The 21,047-nt window shown below is 43.4% G+C and overlaps 1 protein-coding gene across 1 annotated transcript; it reads right to left on the reverse strand.

The window, feature by feature from the left end:
• Positions 1-2,607: 2,607 nt before the first annotated feature.
• On the reverse strand, positions 2,608-21,047 carry ube2z (ubiquitin-conjugating enzyme E2Z). The gene is made up of 7 exons (XM_041970923.1): positions 20,088-21,047; positions 17,086-17,158; positions 13,741-13,928; positions 13,533-13,644; positions 10,038-10,150; positions 9,867-9,957; positions 2,608-4,807 (listed from the first exon to the last, which is right to left on the reverse strand). The coding sequence occupies exons 1-7, from the start codon at positions 20,510-20,512 to the stop codon at positions 4,625-4,627; spliced, it is 1,185 nt and encodes a 394-aa protein (XP_041826857.1). The 5' UTR covers positions 20,513-21,047; the 3' UTR covers positions 2,608-4,624.

Here is a 21,047-nt window from a genome sequence, read left to right on the forward strand (position 1 = left end):
AGTGCCGCCACATCCAGCTGCAAGGAAGCCATATGATGTCTGTCCACTGTTGGAGAAAACCTTAAAAATGCACAAGTAACAAAGAACAGGTACTTCTTCCCCAGTATTAAAATAGACAGGTACTAATTTCCCACTTTCCTAATTAATAAGGTACTGTTCCACACATTTTCTTTATACCTTTCTCTTTAGGGTCTTCTCCTGCGTGTTCTTTGATGGATCAAAATATGACAGACTACTTCTCTCAAGTTAACAATTTATTCATTTACAAAGTATGAGAATGTGCAAATTACAGAGCCCTGGGTCCATATCTATCCCTGGCAAACAGACATAAGAGATGTCCGGCTGCCCACAACAGACAGGACACCTTCTTTCTATTCCTGGACCCTTATATATTACAGCTCCTCCTCCTTTCTATACACAGTTTTACTGACTAATGGTGCAGTTGCAAAAGTAGGGTCAGCTTCAGTCAAGCAGATGTCTACCCCCCTCCTTGTGACACCCGTCCATTTGGTGGCTTCTTTTGATCTGGAAAACAGGGACAAAGAAAACACACACACAAACAAGGTATCTCCTCTGAACTCCGGTTGACCCAGAAATTTCCCTTAGGGGTAACATTCCACATGTTGTTTTACTAGCAACACCCTGTTAGTCAGTATATGAGCTTAAAGATAAGATATGATTAACAGAGTAAGAATATAAATGAAAATAAGTAACACACCCAAGCCATCCCTTGATGAGTACCTCAATAAATTTATCTACACCACCGTCACACAGGGAGGGAGCTACTCTTCCATAAAAAGTAAAGTAGTGTTGCAGAATGGGGTTGCTGATGTTCTAAGTGACCAGTAAATGGTCACAGGGAATTGCTGCACGACAATGCCACCCAGAGGAAATACTGCCTCTGGGAACACTCCTGACTTCTAAACAGTGGTTAGGCACACCAGGGGGGTGTTCCACGAAGCTGGATTAAGGGAAGGTCTGGCTTTTCTTGATAAGTCTGGCTCATTTAAGCCAGAGTTCCATTCCATCAACGTGGCATATTTGAATGCCCGCTGAGTAACCATGGTAACCTATGCACCAGAACTAGCCTGCTCAGGGACAAGCTAACATTCAAGCTTAGCTGTGTCTCAAAGGTCTGATACAGACTCCCAAATAAAAGTTCCAGGTAGAACGCTGCTCCCTCCCTCATTCTGGTAAAACACTTATCACTACTTTACTGTCTTGAATATTCAGTAAATCTGTCAGTGCCAATGTAACTAAAGAAATGCAGGCTAGTTCGAGCAGGGTAGTTCTGGTGCATAAGTTACCATGGTTACTCAGGGGGCTTTCAGATAAGCCACGTTGATGGAACGGAACTAAAGAGAAGTTTTTTCCCCAATCAATAAAACAGCTGAGGAGACTATCATTCCAGGCCAATGCTTTCCCAATAAGTAAGGATAAATTCACATATTTAGGTATTAGTGTGACAGACAAGTATAAAGACTTATTTAATCATAACTTTAAATTAACATTAGAAAGGCTAAATTAGATATGGAAAAGTGGTCGTCTCTCCCCCTATAGTTAGCAAGAAAGATTAATTCTGTTAAAATGAATGTAACATCAAGGTTCCTCGTTTTGTTTCAGACAATACCAATTTTCATTCCAAAATCATTTTTTGACAAACTGAGTAAATGTGCATCCACCTTTATTTGGAAACAAACTGTGCCAAGGATAAGAAGAGAGTTCCTTGAGAGACAGAGGGAGCAAGGTGGCCTGGCCCTTGCAAATTATATGCACTGATTTTGGGCTGCTAACATTCCCTAACACCCCTCCACCAAACTTTACATTTGGCACAGTGCAGTTAGACAAGTATCGTTCTCCTAGCAACCACCATACCCAGACTCTTCCATCAGATGACCTGATGGTGAAGCATGATTAATCATTCCAGAACGCGTCTCCACTGATCCAGATTCCAGAGGTGGCGTTCTCTGCATCCGACGCTTTGCATTGTTTTTGGTGACGTATGGCTTGGATGCAGCTGCTTGGCCATTGAAACCCAATCCATGAAGTTCTCTTTGCACTGTTCTGTTGATCTGATCTGAAAGCCACATGAAGTTTGGAGGTCTGTAGCAATCGACTCTGCAGAAAGATGCAGACCTTTGTGTGCTCAGCATCCATTGACCCCGCTCAGTCATTTTACAGGGCCTCCCACTTCGTGACTGAGTTGGGAGTTGTTCCCGAACTTCCACTTTATACCACTGACTTGACTCTATAAAATATATATATCTATATATATATATATTATAGAAACTTGATCTCTGTTCTGAAAAACAGAACAGGTGAACATTTTCAGTTCTTTACAACCTGTTTAAGGTTTGGAAATTGTTCTGCAGAACAATTTGGAACTCTAGATATTGGTAGTTTTGTTGAATAAAATCCAGATTATATTACCTGATATGACTCTGTAGCCACCATCATTCACATTGATTTCAGAGAAATGAACAAAACCAGCAGATGAATAATAATCTGGATCACCAGGTCAGGTTCAAAGTCAGCTGTTAACAGAAAATGTGCCAGTGAATCCAAATCCCCCCATCATGTTTGAGAAAGAAAGACGAGCCTCGTCCATCAGTACTGACGAGTTTATTTTTCCAGAACTTCTGTACAATACAAACACGAAGACCTGGTAATGACCAGGTTTAAGTAATACAGGCTTTAACCATAGATTAACCCAGATTTAACCACACAGAAGATAATCTCAACGCTGCAGGAAGCCTTACAATCAACATTTTGGCAATCAGATATATTCTGCTTTCAGCTGCTTTTTTTCTAGAAGAAAATGAAGTAAACGAAGAGGAACGTCCCGGAATAGTAATCCTCCTTCATCCTCCAGCAGAGGAAACATTTCCCATCATTAAAGCACCAGAGATAGAGGGAGGGAAGAAACCAGAGCAGCTCCACATTGATGATCAGGCCACTGAAAAGCTTCTAGAGGACAGAAATGACGGTTAGTTTACCAGTTAGTTTAGCAAAGCCAGGACCTGGGCTTGTGGTTAGGAAATGCTCCTCCTCAAAGGTCAAAAATGGTTTGGACCGACTGCAGGTTTCAGTCAGAGAGTTTTAGAGAAGCAGGTTAAACCGGTCACCACCAACACTAACCATCCTCACACCATGAAGAACCATGTTTGGATTTTTACATTTCTCTCTAGGACGAGTCGGTTACTTAACAAAAACAAAATAAAATAAAACTCTTCTTTCTCTGGAAAATCAGTTTCAGATTTCCTCCGACACAGTCTGAATCTTGCACCTTTACGGCCAGTAAAGAGCTAATCCCACCTCTCCTCACGCTGGGTTGCTTCCCTTTCCGGAGTCGGAACACTTCCAGGAAGTTTGCAGCCTTACCGCACTGCTGCAGCACTGGGACTGTGGACACCGTTCCCCTGAAAATCCCCACTGGAAGGTGACTCTTCAGAACCAGAATGTGGACCAACGACAGCAGTGAAAACAGATCTGAATGTTTTTTCTTCTTTTCCTCAGACATCACTGATCTGTGGTCAAACGACGTTTACAGACCCCAAACACATCGTGGGCCAAGCCGAACCTCTGCTAGCGGAAAGCAGGAAATATCAGATGACTACAGGAGATTTTTTGGAGGTATTAAGCCACATTTAAATCTGATGCAGCCGTTTCCAGAAATCTGTGGGTTGATGGTGTTGGCTGCAGTTTGGATTCATTAATCACAGGGAGCAAAAACCAAACAACAGCTTACAAACAATTCACTCTACACACTGATGATGATGATGATAGGTTTCAGTTTGAAGATGAGTAGAAAGAAGGCTGGAATTATTCCTAGAGCAGCTTCGTTCAGATTTACTGGTCATTTATCACGACCTGTAGCAGCCAATTACGTGATCATACATGTTTTAATGAGCAAACTCCACAAAAACTGATCAAATAAATCTCATATTTATGAGTAATTCAGTCAGATTTGTGTAATTCTACATTATCTGCTGCAGTTAATACATTTTCAGATTCTTTTCCATGCAAGGCCAATAACCAACCAACAGCATAACTTTTTACACTTGACTGAAAGACTTTATCATGTTTTTGGTTGCTACAGGACTTCAGATTTAATCCAGAGCAGCATCAGTCTCCAGAGGAGACAAAGCTGTCCACTCATCTTTGTTTTCCTCCACTAATTAAACCGATAAGACTCCAACATCTTCCCCTGCTGCAGCTGATTTCCCTCCATGTTTGACTGACAGTGGATGATGACGAAGATGTCCCTTCGTCCTGCCTGAACCTGTTCAATCGTTGTCTCTGGAGACACCAAACAGCTGGTCTCCATGTGGGAAATGTGTTTAGCGTGGATGAGAGACCATCTGGTGCCCGAAAAATCTGAAAATCTGGTCTCTGGTTTTAAGTTTCCGGTCGGCCACAGAAGTTCAATAAATGAAAGAGGTCAAACTGACCAGCATCTGACCAGTAAGTATACAGTGACAGATGACGGAAGGAGAGCCCCATCGCACCGTCTTCATCTCCTAAGCCACTCAGAAAGCTGGAACCGCTGCAGCCGGACTCTTCTGTTACGACCAGAGAAAACAAGAGAAGAAGAAAGTGTCTGAGTCCGCCTCCGTCCGTCTGGTCATGGCTGAGAGCTGCCGTGGCTGTCGGGGTCTGTCCCAGACGAGCTGGTGTCCGAGTCTGAGTCGTCATCATTGTGGTCTTCCTCCGCCAGGCTCTTCTCCCGGATTCTCCGGTGAGTGGCAGCGAGGCGAGCCAGAAGGCCCTGGTAGTCAAAGCGACCTCGCTTCTCCCCAAACGGGTCCTGGAAGAGGAAACATGAGCAATGATGGAGGGAAGACCTGAGATGACAAGTCCACATGGACAACATACAACAACAAACATCAGACATGTCTGGACCAGTTTCTTCTAGTTTTTTATAGAAAAACACCAGCACATGGATCATCTCTCAGATACCAGGCTGATATCATGTTCAAATAAAAATAAAAATAGCTCCCGTTAGTGGAACCATCTGGGAAGGACCAAACTGGGACTTAAACCACCACTCGTGGTAGGTTCCACCTAAAGGCTCTGACGGAGGCCTGAGGATCATTTCCACACTGTGCACGGTCAGATAGGGTTAAACCAGCTCCAACATGTGGCCCTGGTGATCAGTGGACATTTAACCTCCTCAAACCACCTCTTCAGTCATATTCAGACTTTTCTGTAACTGTAAAATGTTTCTTTAACATGTTAATGGTTTCAGCTCCATGCAGACAGGAGGAAAGAAAGGGAAGGAAACTAGCAGGAAATACTCTCAGTCAGATGTCTTCTTCATTTCAGGTGTGGACTGGGCATGCCCGATGTAACAGATCAGTCTCCATTCAGAGAAACACAGGAAATAAACAGATGCATTACCGCCACCATCTGGTGGGAAGCTGTATCACAAGTTCCCGTCTCGTGCATGACGGAAAAGTCTCTCTTGTCTTCAGCTGATAACTGATGCAGCTGCAGGTGCAAAACTGAAGGCTTTTTGCATAATAAAATTTTATAATTATTGTTCTTAATATTATTCAAGTCTGAATAGCTTCAATCAACGATATTTATAACGGCCTGACTCTGTATCCCAAATTTACAATAAGAAATATAAAGATTACTGTCTAATCTCCCGACTAACTTTAAAATGGGAGGCAGAATCCTCCAGCAGTTTTAATAAAAAATGTCAGGTTGCATATATGCTTCCTGTCCAAGACTAATTCACGCTCTACCACCATTATCTTTGATTATAATAGCATTCTCTGTGGCGTCGACTCGATAAGCTTCTGCAATGTCACAAGGTTTATTTCCTTCCAGAGTTTCATTAATTTTTCTCCAAGATCTTGTAGTGATCATGGGATATTCTGACCTCCAGCACATGCCAAAGATTTTCCACGGGGTTCAGGTCTGGACTCTGTGGAGGCCAGTCCATGTGTGAAAATGATATCTGAGCCCCATGAATCCTGGTGTTGTCATCTTGTTATATGACCATGTCATCTGGAAAGATGGAATAATTTGCTTGTTTTTAGTAAGTTCAGGTAGTCAGCTGACCTCATTCTTTGAACACATAATGTTGCTGAACCTAGACCTGAACCTAGACCTGAACCTAGATGATTCACAGTAATCATCCAATGGGAGGCTCTTAAATGTTTGCTTAGTTAAATCCAGTTAAATGCTCTTTTTCTACTGTGTATATTTAAACACCCACAGAATGACTAAAAATCCTAATTTGCAGTTAATACAACTCAAACTTCTCCACAGAAGTTGTCCAGGACAGATGTTTTCAGGAAGATCTTTTCCAACCAAACACCTGCTCACAGTGCACAGATGGTGCAGCCAATGGCTGATTATTTTTGTGGTTTTGTTCATGTATGAACGCTGTGCACGACATGAAGGTGGATCGGTGCACACAGCCACACACATTTTTGACCTCCTGTGAGAATGTGTGTACCCCACGCAAAAAAACAAGTACTAAAACACTGAAAATGTTTCTGTAAACTTTATGGACTAAAAACACTTAAGCTCTGATGATTTACACATCCATGAAACAAAACCACATTTAACCTCATTTTTCAACAGATGGGTTTTCGCTGTTTGTCACCTGAAGACGGTAACACTCATCAACCGTCATCTCTGGAACGCCTGAACGCAGCACTCCACTGATGTGACTATTTTTTTTCTTCATTTGGACCGTGATGGTGCGACGTTCCGATCCGGCTGCTTCTGTGTGTGAAAGTTCGTGTCCTGCAGCAGTTTTGTCTCTTTTTTGATTGTTTTGTTTGGTTATGGCCACCAGTCTGTGCGTTTGTTTTAATATATCAAACTTGGATCCCACTTAACAGAGACAGCAGCATTATCAACGGAAGATCCATCGTCACACAAAATAAAGTTTGATCTTTAGGTATGCATGTGTGCTGGATGATGATCGTACTCCTTTGTTTTGTGTGTTATGGTCTATCACACTGAGAGGTTGACAGCAGAAAATAAAGAGTTTATCTGGAGACCTTCGAAATAATGGTTCCACATCAGCTAACACAAAACCACCAGTAATTAACCAAACAACGGAATAACACAGATTACCACTCAATACCTGCTAAACTGTTGTATTTAAATAAATCTAAAGACATTTAAACTCTATTGGGCTGCTGAACACAGGCAAAGCATGCTGGGAAGCTCCGCCCACCTATCTTCAACATGTTACAAGTATGTGTAGGCCACCTCTGATTCAGCCACATCTGTTTCTTATTCTGTTAAAAACTTATTCTTTTTTATGTTTCTGGTGTGTTTTCAACAGAGATTAACACAAAAAATAAATCTGACTGAAAATGTCTCTATTTGAGCAACATATTCCCACCCTATACATCCCACCATACACGATGGGAGCAGCCCCTTTTCGATCGCCTACTAAAGATTTTAGAACACATAAAATCTATTTAAATATGGAAAAACAATACTGTTTTAAAGGCAGGTGATTTTAAACAAACATTCTGTCTTTAGTCAGTTTTTATGGAATTTCTGTGTTTTCTACTGTTTGTAATTTTGCTAAATAAATAATCAACTATCGATCATTTCAGGGCAGGTTTGAACCCAACAACTAAAAACAATTTAACAGCAAGAATAATAAAACTTTTGTGCAAATAGTGCTTCTCACATTTTTTGGTGTTTTTTTTTCCCCCATTACAACCAAAGGCCATGTGTGCAGAGGTAGGAGGCATGTGCATTAGTGGCTGAGTAATAATAATAATAATAATAATAAATTTTATTTGTATAGCACTTTATATTGCAGGGAATCTCAAAGTGCTTACAGAAAACAGGAATAAAAAAAAAATCAATACTATTTAGCCGAAGGCTTTTTTAAAATGGAAGGTTTTCAGGTTTTGCTTGAAAACTTCTAAAGACTGTGGACTTCTCAGGTGGTCTGGTACGGGTCCCACAGTCTTGGGGCAGCAGCTGAAAAGGCTCGATCACTCATGCTACGAAGCTTGGTTCTGGGAACTTGGAGGGTGTTTGTGGTTGTAGAACGGAGGGTTTGTGAGGAGGAGTGAGGGGTGAGGACTTCCTGTAGGTAAAGAGGGGCATGTCCATGAATAAACTGGTAGGTGAGGAGGGAGACCTTGTATTCTATTCTGAGTGGGACAGGGAGCCAGTGAAGAGTTTTCAGGATGGGGTGATATGAGCTTGCTTCTGCTCCATCATCAGGATCCTGGCAGCACTGTTCTGGATGTATTACAGTCTCTGAACGCTCTGGCCAGGGATCCCGATGAGGAGTGCATTACAGTAATCTAGCCTGGAGGAGACAAAGGCATGGACGAGCTTCTCTGCAGCTGAGTGCATTTACTCAAGCATGAATATTTTCTGAGAGGGCTCTGGCTGCAGAGCTCCACTGTGGAGACACTTCCGGTGCAGGTTCCACTCTCTGGACACCTCCACCACACAGCAGGAAACAAACTTTACCACGCCACTCCTCCCCCACCTAGACGAAGAGGAACAGACTGAACACGTGGTATGTTTCTCTACAGCTTAATCAGCCAAACGTAAAATGTGCTTTTCTACGTTTGCCAGCGACGTATCTGTGGTGTAAACTGTGTTACATTTAAAGAAAGTAAGGTCAGCGAATGTTACAGCGAGCTGCAGCCGTGTACAGGTTTGACTGTTGGAGGCACGAGATCACCAACGAGCGTGGCCGCTTTGATGAAACGGGTTAAACCTGTAGCAGAGTTAGTAAAATATTTTTTTAATGTCGTTTTCCATTCACAGAGAGGCTTTGGTCATTTTCAGTTCACTGTTTGAAACATAAAACCTCTGATAAATGTCGGCCTGGACTGAAACAAGTTGTTTTCACAGCTAAGCGGCCGGCACACATAACGTTGTGTTTCGTCTCAGCTGATATGTAGTTTCAACAATGTGTCAAGACCAGCAGCTATTCAGTGTTTTATAAATGCATCCGTCTGTTTTGTCAAATGGAAAACGTGCAGTTAAAGAAATGCACAACGTGCTGCAGCTTACATCTCTGTCCCATGTCCACAATTCAAACCAACCATGTTGTCCAGGCTCCAGCGGCACCTCCACATGCATGTAGAAAATACACTCCCCCTTAAAGGTAATTATTTTTATAAAAAAATTACATTTGTGTGCCTGTGTGTTATTGTTAACAAATGTATTTATTTATTTTAACTTGCTTCTAAATAGATGTGGTCAATATTTATTGTTTTTGAACTACTTGGTCCTAAAAGCAGCTTTATTTTCAGTTTTAGAAAACCTTCACAGTCGCAGTGCCTGGAAGAGCTCCTTTCATTCTCTTGCTGGTTTGCAAATACAGGTAAAACTTTACAGCAAGTATTATTTGAATTTAACAGAACTGTGGAAAACACACTTATCTATGGACTCCTTTCTTAAATGCTGGGATTTTCCAGAACAACCATCTGAGAATGACTGTGGCATCGTCATGCTCCTGGTAGGGCACATCACCGGTCTGGTTAAACGCTGATGACTGTAAACCTGTTCATATTAAATAGTTTTATTCAAAATTTGTCCTGTACACTGTGCTGGGTGCAACCAGTGATTTCTTCATTGTAATTGTCCAATCCAGAGCACTTTAAACACAACACTGTGGACCCAAGTGCTGAAGAATAACACAAATCATAGTAAATCTACTTATTAACCCCCCCTACCTGTTTTTCTTTCTTTCCTCTTTAACTATGGTATTTGCCCGCTGAACAAAATAATTGGGAAAATAATTAAAGGGTGTCTACCACATGGGCTGAAACATACACAGTTCAATCTCTCCCCATACTTGTGTTCATCGCTGAGGAAAAGACAATAATAAACTAACAGAAAAAGTGAGTTACCTGCATGTTCTGACCCTGCAGATACAGCCTCTCTTTGCAGACTCCCTCGTAGAAATCATAATATTCCAGGAAGGATTTCTCCATCACACTCCTGAAACATGCCAAGCTTAGAAAAACAACAACAACAACAACAACAAGCAGAACAGAGGTGGAAGAAATTGTTGATCTCACCACAGGGCCTCAGGACAGGGAACCTTTCCTTCCAGCATGTCACACACCGCCACCCTCATGGTTTCATGGCGGATACACTCGTTATAATTCTTACTGTCCCCTGGGTGGCGCTCCTGAGACACACACAGTTATATCCTTCATTAAAGTAAACAGCAAACAGAGTGATCTGTGGGCGCCATCACGGGCCCTGAACTTAGCAGCAGAGATGACCAGGAGTCATTTCATGGATCAGAACCAGAGAGGTCATGTTACTTCATTTCACAATTAATCCAAGTATGAAACACTGTGATTTATTCATCATAACGATCCTCAAAGGATCACGTGTGAACCGTCCCATCAGATCAGGAAGGAAAACATGCAAGGCGAGGGCAAGGCAGTTTGTTTGTACAGCACATTTCATGTACAGGACAATTCAAAGTGCTTTACATAAAACAAAGACATTACAGATATTTAGAAATAGTAAAAGACATCAACACATAATCACAATAAAATAATAAATTACATCAAAATGATTAAAAGCAAGATAAGTTAAAAAAGTTAACATGCAGATTTCATGCATAGGCGCATGAGAAAAGAAATGTTTTTAACCTGGATTTAAAAATGTCTACATTTGGGGAAAGTTTAATCTCCACTGGCAGTTTGTTCCACTTGTTTGCAGCATAACAGCTAAATGCTGCTTCTCCATGTTTAGTCTGGACTCTGGTCTGGACTAGTTGACCAGAGTCTTTGGATCTAAGAGCTCTGCTAGGTTTATATTCTCTGAACATATCACAGATGTATTCTGGGCCTAAACCATTCTGGGATTTGTAAACAAGCAGAAGGGTTTTAAAATCTATTCTGTGACTGACTGGAAACCAGTGTAAAGATTTTAAAACTGGTGTGATGTGTTCAGATCTCTTAGTCCTGGTTAAAACTCTAGCAGCAGCGTTCTGGATGAGCTGCAGATGTTTAATGCTCTTTTTAGGAAGTCCTGTTAAAAGACCATTACAGTAATCCAGTCTACTGGAGATGAATGCATGGATGAGTTTCTCTTGGTCTTTCTGGGAGACTAAACTTTTAATTCTGTTGATGTTTCTGAGCTGGTAAAAAGCTTCTTAGTGAAGCTTTGATGTGGCTGCTGAAAGTCAGATCTGAGTCTATCAACACTCCCAGGTTACGAACTTGGTTGGTGGTTTTAAGAGCCCGAGTCTCCAGGTGTTTGCCAATGCTGACCCTCTTCTCTTTGCTACCAAACAGAATAATCTCAGTTTTGTCTTTATGTAATTGTAGAAAATTCTCCTTCATCCAGGTGTTTATTTGCTCCAGACACTGACACATTAAGTCTATTGGACTGCAGTCATCTGGTGACAGAGACACAGCGTGTTACCACTGCTGTTGCTGTGTTTTAGTTCCATGTTAGTGGGATAGCGCAGCAGAGGGAGAGTTATTGCCTCCAAACTAACGGATTAATCAGGAGCTGCTCTCTCTCTACACTTGTGAAGCGGTGGTTTGGTTTTATCCGAGGCAGACGATCTGTACCGACTGTTGTGTTTGGAGAAGACTTTTTTTCTTCTCCGACAGTTTCTGGGACACTCCAGCTACGTACGGAATAACAATGTTCTTGCACCGGTTTTTCTTTTCTTCTTTGTTTGGTGCTGTTTTTTCCAGACTGAACCAATTACACTGTGTAATCCTGGAACTCCTCACCAGTTATTTTACAACAGATGAAGCATTTTGGACAAAAAAGTCCAACTGCCTTTGATTCAAGCATTCAATCTTAGGAGGCATCTCTACCGAGGTGGCCCAGTGGACTCGGCTCGACTGGGTGGGGAATTCTGGAAATTTTCACACCATTGTTTGGTTTGTTTTCACACTGCATTTTACTGACCGCCAGGAAAACGTTGCTCAGTTGCAACAGCTGCTGGGTGCAACTCCTGACTAAAGAGAAAGAAATTCTGACTCACTGATTGATCAGGACTGAAAACTGCTCATTCACCACCAGTAAACAATGGATCAACAGTAAATTCCTGCAGCCTGGTTTCTGTTTTTACTTTGGTGTTCAAACCTGATCGGTTTTCACCAGAATCTGTCCAGCAGGAGAAGCAGCCATGTTGCGTACGTTCTGTCCATGGAAGCTACCAGAGTGCGTTTAAAGTGGACCGAACAGCACTGGTATGAGTTTTCTGATAGGATCACCATGACCTGGATTACCGACAACATTGAATGCTATCATGTCTTATGTAACTGTGTACAGCTCTGGCTGAACTTACCGCAGTGGTTCCCTCCCTTTGTTTTATATGAACATTTTTGCAAAATGGGTTTAAAAACATGAACGACTCCCTCAGAGGAAAAAATAAATAAATAAAGGTTTGTTGTGGAAAAATGACACCTTTGCTCCACCCATCTTTTCGGTGACGGATGAGCCCGTTTGTTGCTGCAGATCTTCTCAAATCTGAGTTGCACTTGTGAGACGGCCACTCTGAGTTCACTCTCAATGTCCAGCTTTGAACTGTATTTTGTCTTGAGGCCACAGCAGAAAAACGTATCTCACATAGGCAGGATGTGGCAAAAGGAAGCAGTATGGCCAGGGCTCTCTTACCTAGCAGTGGATAATCCTTCTTCACTCCAATCCAAAAGGCAGCCAGTGTCTTCGACCTAAACTACAGCCTCATTGTTGAATCAGAGGTGACATCACTGATCTGTTCCTTCTCTCGGCTAGTGGTGTTGCACTGAAGGGGTCACGGATCCAGTCATATTTCTGGAATTTTTGCCTGAAAAAGTTAACTGACTTGTCTTTGTGGTCTGGATGTTGTGTCTCCAAGTTTGGCTTGAAACTGTCACAAACCAGCACTTTAGGATAGACAACACATGCAGCCTCTCCTCATTACCCGCAGCTCTGCACGGAATGCCAAAGGCAATGGTTCTGTGCACACCCCCCAATTTGGGAACCACTGACTTCCAGGGACATGAAGTGTTAACTCGCTTAACATTACATCATACGGATGGAAAACCATAGATATCTCAAACTTTTTTGTTTCTACAACAGACTCGGTGTGAGGTTGATGCTTTTAGTTGTCAGTGTTTGATGGTCTTTAAATGAAACCATGTTCAGTTGCAGATATGTGGTCTTGTTTCTCCATTTCCATTGTTCCGTATCATTTATGTGTCAATCAGCAGCTATTCTGCTAAAATACAGTCAAAGCTAGCTAGATGTTTCTGCTGCATTTCTAAAGTCTCTACTCGAGTCAAAAAGAAATGCTCAAACCCGTTTTATAATGTAGTTTCCAGAATGAAGCTTCCTAAGTCCTGACAGAGGTCCGGGAGCCTTAAATAAAACCTGGAGACCTATAAGGAGTGTTGATGGGATTTACACAGTTTTAGAGTTGGTAAAGTAATGAATGCAGAATAATAGCTATTATTTCTCTGACAATAACTGCATCAAGAACATCTGTAATGGAGAAATCCCTGATCAGAGCCCACACTGAAGCAGACCCAAACCAGAGACCAGAACTTTACCTGCTCAAAACCTGGTTCGTTGTGGTACGGGTTCTCTGTCATCAGAGACTGGATGGATATGAGGACAGAAGAGATGCTCTGGGCTGGACTCCATGCCGGACCTGTCCACGTCCTACAGACCAGAGCAGATGACAAAGTAATGCCACAAACAGGTCCATCTATCCTGCATCATACGGCGCAAACAGAAGGTAGAACGATCCGGACTTACCCCAGGATGCTGAGGCACACCTTTCCATTGCGGTAGAAGTTGGGGTTGAAGCGGACCGTGTTGTATCCTGTGGTGATGAGCTTCACCCGCGGTGGATGGATGGGGTAGTCTGGAGGACAGCGGAAAAGGAAAAGGAAGAAGCCACCCTCATACGGCGTGTCAAAGGGTCCTGTGATCAAAGCGTGGATCTGGAGAAGATGAAGGATGGATGGATGGATGTGAGAAGGCAAGAACCAGAGAGGAAAAACACAAAAACACTGCAGAAGAAGAATATTGGAGGATTTAGTCAAATGGTACCCAGTTCCTCTTCTGCAGTTTTTTTTTGTAGTTATTAAAAACAGCTGCCAATGCGATCATTGGGACGCCCACACGGACAAAGGGACAGCCTAGGACTTCTGATCAAACCCATTTTGTGGAAGGCAGCATTGTCATCTTGAGTTTGATCCCAGACTGTGGAGATATAGGACCTACTTGTTGAAGAATCTCATCTCCATATCTTTCTGCACAGAGATTTCCACCAGTGATGATTAGATTTTTAAGAATTTTTCTTAAAAAGGATTATTTTAAGCAGAACTTGGCCTTAACAGTTTTTTAAACTCGCATATTGCACCGAACCACTAGACCAGTGGTTCTCAAACCCCAAAATAACATACTTTGGTGTTTGCGACCCTGAGTCCCAAGCGACGACTTAGTGATTAACTGATGTATCAAATGGGTCATCTTGCAGCATCCTCTAAATGTAAGGCTGGAAAACTGTCAGGATCTGTGTAAATAAGGAGGATAAAGTTGTTTTTGGTGCTTCACCGCTGTAACAAGGTACCTGTAAGCCCAAAATCAGCTCCATTTGAGTAAAAATCCCACATTTATTTGATAAATGTAGGCTATATATATTTTTTTTTTTTGTTATTTGGCGACCCATGAAATGATCTCACAACCTGCATGGGGGTCCTGACCCTCAGTTTGAGAACCACTGTACTAGACTACCTACTTATAGTCTCTGTTATTTTGCCACTTGGGAACTTTGGTTGGGAGATTTCTGCATAAACAACATCATATTCTAACCCACAACTCGCCCAATACCAGTGATATTTAATCATGTCATTTTTACCCACAGTACAATGTTTTTGTGGGTACCCGACCTGTTGCAGGACTTTGCCCAGAACTGCATCGTCTGGTTCCATTGTGTACAGTTTACTGCTGGTGAAGGGGCCGGCAGCAGTGGAAAGAATTCCTCTTTAGGTACCGGCCAATCAAGAAACACGGTTTTCTTCTTCTTCCTGCTTTTTCATTATGGAGCAGTGGTTGTTTTGGGGAGTATCGCCCCCTAGCAAGTAGCTGTTTTAACTATGTGACGTCCAGTCGGTTTGGTCCGCCTCAGTTAAGTGCAGTTTGAACGCAAACCAAACCAAAGGAAGGTGTGCAATGTTTTAAAAAAACTCCGCCCAATCCAACGAGTCCCCCAGACTATCCTGGTGTGAATGCCCCCCCCCAGGAAGTGGGCTACAAAGCAAAGTGCATTGTGGTTAAATGAAAACATTTGTATGTGTGGGACTGAGGTGGCTCAGGCTGAGAGAAATAGCTCATGGTCAGACGTGGATGAACCCAGGTTCTGGTAAAAATATGGTCAACTTGAGACTGCTGTGGTCTGATGCAGCCCCATGGTTTGCTGTTGTGTGGTGCTGTGCTGAATTAACCAAAAGATAAACGTGTTTTCTTCTTTGTTGTTTACCTCATCTTCTCCTTCAGTAATTGTCAATGCAGCGCCGCCTCTGGAGGGGACCGGAACATGTTATTTAAAAGGTATGATTTGTTTCATAGTGCAGCATGAAGACAAACTATTCTGGTGTGAATACACCCTTAGTGTACATGTTGATGACACCAGTACCATTTAGAGAAACTAGACAGTATTAAAAGAACTAACCATCCATCCATCCATCCATTATCTTGACCGCTTATTCCATTTCGGGTCGCGGGTGAGCTGGAGCCTATCCCAGCATTTTAACATTTTAACTTGGTGGTAGTAGCAAATATTCAAACGAGAGCTTTGAAGGCCGAAGTGGAGAAGGGTTCCATGTGAACAGCAGTTGAACATGGGTCAGTCGGTCCTAAGTGATGGGTGAACGCCGTTCGGAAGCGCGGGGCGATGGCCTACGTCGCCCCCGGCCGATCGAAAGGGAGTCGGGTTCAGATCCCCGAACCTGGAGTGGCGGAGATAGGCGCCGCGAGGCGTCCAGTGCGGTAACGCAAACGAACCCGGAGAAGCTGGCGGGTGCCCCGGGGAGAGTTCTCTTTTCTTTGTGAAGGGCAGGGCGCCCTGGAATGGGTTCGCCCCGAGATAGGGGCCCGTGCCCTGGAAAGCGTCGCGGTTCCGGCGGCGTCCGGTGAGCTCTCGCTGGCCCTTGAAAATCCGGGGGAGAAGGTGTAAATCTCGCGCCAGGCCGTACCCATATCCGCAGCAGGTCTCCAAGGTGAACAGCCTCTGGCATGTTGGATCAAGGGGGGTAAGGGAAGTCGGCAAATCAGATCCGTAACTTCGGGACAAGGATTGGCTCTAAGGGCTGGGTCGGTCGGGCTGGGGTGCGAAGCGTGGCTGGACTCGCGCCGCGGCTGGGGGAGCAGTCGCCCCGCCGCCCTCCTCCCCTCCGCCGCCGGAGGCGCGGTGCCTCGGCCCGCCTCGCCGGGCCCTCGTCCGCGGGCGCCTCGTGCGTCCGCCGGGCGGGGGTTTGCGCGGGGCGGTGTCCGACGCCGCGCGGAAGGCGGGCCGGTAGGGGGAGGCCGGGTACGGCGGTCGGCGGCGGCGACTCTGGACGTGCGCCGGGCCCTTCTCGCGGATCTCCCCAGCTGCGGCGCCCGTCGGGGGGGCCCCCGCGTCTCACGGCGCGGGGTCCACCCTCCCGGCGGGTTGCCTCGGCTGGCGCCTAGCAGCTGACTTAGAACTGGTGCGGACCAGGGGAATCCGACTGTTTAATTAAAACAAAGAACTAACCAATATGCATTAATTAGGTTCTATCTTTCACTGGATGAAAACCTCAGTATCAGGACACATGAGATTCAACATCTGCTGCTTCTCCCAACACTGTCAGAAAACTGTGACTGTATCTTGCAGAGTATCCAGGATGCTTGACTCCTGACAGGATCATGACTGTTGCAGACGCCCACATTGCTAATGGAGGAGGAGGCTTTCACACATCTGAAATCTGCCGTTGTCTGAGGAGGTTTCATCCATCACTACCAACTTCACACCACAAATTTCTGTCTGATTACTTTAAGGTCGCTAACATGTACTTCACAACTGTAACGTGAAATACCTGAAATACCAAATACTGACTGGTCCTAGTGTCTTACCTTGGTCATGTCTTGAGGATCAGGAACCACAAACATTCCTGGTGGAGGTTCCTTGTAGATGGACATGATGTCCCTACAGACAAAGACAGGGAAAAAGCTGATCTCTGGAAACAACTGCGGCGATATTCTACTCAAACTGTTTCTCTGATGAGCTCTATGGGGTAACAGCGGTCAGTTAAGACATGTACAAGTACACATCTGTGCATATTCATCTAAAGTTGAATGTGTAAATATTCGGGTCTTCTTCTGCCTCTGGTTCGGTGAATCTTGGTCACAGCGAGATGAAACTTCCACTTGTAAAATCTGAGCTTTCAGTAGAGGAGTCGTTTGTTCGTGTTCATAGGGAAACATCATCTGTCTTTACATATTTTTTGGACTTTATGTGCCTGGTCTTTGAATTGTTTGTTGTCTTAACTGTGTGTGTTGGTGATAGAAATGGTTTTACTGAGCTGGTAGCTGAGATTCTGGACTTTCTGTGGATACCACACATGTTTATAGTTACATCTACAGACCTGAAGCTACACCCGGAAACGAGATGTTAACCCCTTAACTCCCGGTAGCGGAGGCTGAAAATGAAAGTTTAGAGAAATTATAGACCAGAAACCTGGATAATGAAGCAGTGAAGGTGCATGGATGGAAGTTATTGTGCATATTGTGAATATTTCTCTCTCCTCACCATCTAGAAGCTGTGAGATTCTCATCCTGCTTTCTGTCTGTTCACCTGATGCTGATATTCATCACATATTGTTCCTTCTGTGTTTAGAAGGAAGCAGCTTCACAGCTTTAAATTCATCCTGCTGACTTTTTACCTTTTAGTTAGTAAATCAAATCAGGAATGGCTCCTTGTTTACAGCATCAGATTTTCTTTTTGTTTGTTAAAACTCTGTTTAAAATTGTGCTACGAAGTATAGCTGGGTTAAAAAAAAATCTATTTTAATAGATTCTAATTAAATAAATCCAATATCGATTCATAAAACTTGGAGATCGATTGGTAATAGTTTGGAAGGGTCATTGCTTCTATCCGTTGTGTTTTTGTCTCCTTTTTCTTTTTTCTGCTTTCCTTTTTACTTCTTTTTTTCTGTGTTCCTTCTTGTTCTGTCCCCTCCGGTCAGGTCCAGTGGGATTACATAGATTACATAATTCAAAGTAAACAAATAACAGTAAATAAATAAATCATATTATCAAGAGGAGCCTTATACCCATAAAGATCCCTTGGCAGAGCGAATATGTTTGGCGCAACACAGCAGCCAGACCATCATTCGGCTTGTTATGATGCTGGACAGGACAGGTAAAAAAAAAAAACCTATAAAATCAACTAATGCTAAGACCGCAGCACTCATATTAGCAGCTAATGCTAACAGGCGCCATCACGTTCAACAACAGGAAGTGATGTCACTAAGCACGTAGTTTAAAATGTGGAAATGTAACAAAATTACAGTTTAGAAACCATATCCGCACCCTAACCGTCCTGTCCTGACCTGCACTCGTTGGTGGAAACGAGGCTAAAGTGTCCTGAGAGGTCAGCTGACTACCTGAATATACTGAATGAGCAGGTTACTCCATCTTCCCTGATGGCACGGCCATATTTCAGGATCATAATACCATGATTCGTGCGGCTCAGATTGTGAAAAAGTGGTTCAGGGAGCAGGAGACATCATTTTCATACATGGATTAGCCACCAGAGTCCAGACATGAACCCCAATGAGAATCTTTTGCAGCGGTCAAACAAGCTAAAACATTAATTCAACACTACACAGAATCTGGACTGATTGCTGTACATGATATTCCTCCACATGTCCAGGTTTTAGAGTGAATTCACAGCAGCCTTTTTTTATTCAAATCCTAGTCCATTTGCATGGAAAGTCTGCTTTGTTTGGGAAATGTTAATGTGCAAACAAACTGATCAAAGAAGCAGACTCAGTCCACCTACAAATGAAGGTGAGGACTACTTTCTGATTTATCTCGTATTCTATTGGCTGGAGGAGGTTTGACAGACAGCTCTTTCTGCCACCCAAAAGAGAGGAAAAAATATCCAAGAGCAGAGAAAGTGTCTGAGTGTGAGGGAAAGAGACCAAGTCTGAGAGCAGAGTTTTGAAAGGAAGAACAAGATATTTGAAAGCAAAAGGGACTTTCTGAGTGTGAGAGCAGAGTTTTGAGAGAAAGCAAGATGATATTTCAGCGTGAAAACCAGAAATCTAGCTCTCAAAGCAAACAGTTACACTCTTGATTAAAGATAGAAAAATGCCCCCATACCACAGATAGTACGATTAAAACTTTATATAAAAAATATTAAAACATATCAAATATTAAATGAAATGTTTTTAAAACAAAATGAGTGAAACATACTTTTCAATGACCAGTAGAAAAATACAGTTGTACAAAATGCAGCAATAAGATCATGTTAACTCAGAACAAGCTATGTGGATATAAATGATATTCCTTCATTCTGTATCATGTGTGATCAAGTCTGGACATTTTTGAAAATCTTTATTTTGCCCAGCACTACTTCTACTGGAAAGTTACTTTGGAGTAACACGTAATGTTAGTCGAGTACAACATTTCACCATCTCTGAAAGGTTCCTGCTGTTAGACAGAAAATGGTCATTATACACGACTGATTCATTAAAAGAAACTAAAGGTTTTTTTTAATTGTGTATTTCTCATTAATTTATTCTGTTTCTATACATTTCTAACTTATGTCGCATTAAAGAAATCGGACTCACTTTTACATATATAAATAAATTTACTTTAATATAAACAGCACGCTTAACTTTGTGTAAATCATCTAACCTGACGTTAGCATGTGTTTCTAACATTTTTTATGTTTTGTTTTACTCGCCATTTAGCAGAAACATTATCTGGTTGATCCAGGATAACGCTGTGGTCTAAGAAGTTTTCACTTCCTGAAAGTTTACTGCGTTTAACAGGAAGTGAGTGGAGTTAATGGGAATCTTTTGAGTTCAACTAAAAAGGAAGAATTAGCTGGAAGTTGGAAAAATTACCTCTTTATTCTTAGGATGCACTGCTGGGAAGCTTTCTCATTGTCCCAGTCCGTACTGAGAGTCGGGTCCCAGGAAGTAGCGTGGATCTGGGACAGGAGGCCCCCTCCTGCCACCCCGGCTACCCCGAGACCAACACCAGGCAGAGGCGGGGACGCGATCGGAGACACGGCCACGACAGGTGGCAGGGAGCCGGGAGTGAATGTGTTCCCAAACCCAACAGGAGTGGTAGTCACGACGGACACTGGGGCCACCGCGGAGGTTAGGCCGCTCTGGGAGGCTGCAGCCGCGGGAGGAGAGGCCGAGTTGGAGCTGGAGTGAGCCCCGCTTGCTGCCGAGTGTCCCCCAGGCAGGGAGTTGGCTCCGCTACCCTGTCCAGTAACACCCAAGCCAAAAGGACCGGAGCTCTCTCCAAAACTGTCCGCCATGGCTCACGAGCTAAGAGGCTGTTCTAGCTGGTACTGGCTAATTTGAGGAGCTAGCTTTTAGCTTCATTGACAGCTGAGTCCCAGGCTACCTCTGCGGGATTGGTTTCCAGCCGGATCACGGAGCAGCTGAGCGGGGCAAAGGCAGCTCTTCCCACGACATAGCAACTGTTTCACGTTAGCCTAACTCTAATTTTCCCAGGCCTCCAAAAAGTCTGAAGTCTTCAGAAACAATCCAGCGTCCGCCTTGTGACGGCCATGGTCTCCGTCAGCCCAGCTGGCATCTGTTTACACCAACACCGTGTTAAATATCCGTTTTATAAACGACTACAGCGGCGCTATTACTCCTTAACTTTAAGACGTGGTCGCTCTGTCAGCCCGCTAAGGGCAGGAAACCCGGGACATCCGGACACCACTTCCACAGTAAAACCCTCCCCTTCACTCAGGAGTACTACGCACAGGACCGAAACCGGAAGTTAAAACGCTACATAATCACATGACGACATGTGCGTGGTTTCATGAAGTGCTGCTCAGCGGG

The sequence above is a fragment of the Melanotaenia boesemani genome, chromosome 2, assembly GCF_017639745.1.
Source record: "Melanotaenia boesemani isolate fMelBoe1 chromosome 2, fMelBoe1.pri, whole genome shotgun sequence".
NCBI classification, from domain to species: domain Eukaryota; kingdom Metazoa; phylum Chordata; class Actinopteri; order Atheriniformes; family Melanotaeniidae; genus Melanotaenia; species Melanotaenia boesemani.

Bases quoted from the DNA above. Each gene is read 5' to 3' on its own strand.
- ube2z (XM_041970923.1), bottom strand. From the start codon at position 20,512: ATGGCGGACAGTTTTGGAGAGAGCTCCGGTCCTTTTGGCTTGGGTGTT. The intron at 13,645-13,740 runs GTAAGTCCGGAT...TCTGGTCTGTAG, and splicing joins GTGTGCCTCAGCATCCTGGG to GACGTGGACAGGTCCGGCAT. The intron at 9,958-10,037 runs GTGAGATCAACA...GGCATGTTTCAG, and splicing joins CCCTGTCCTGAGGCCCTGTG to GAGTGTGATGGAGAAATCCT.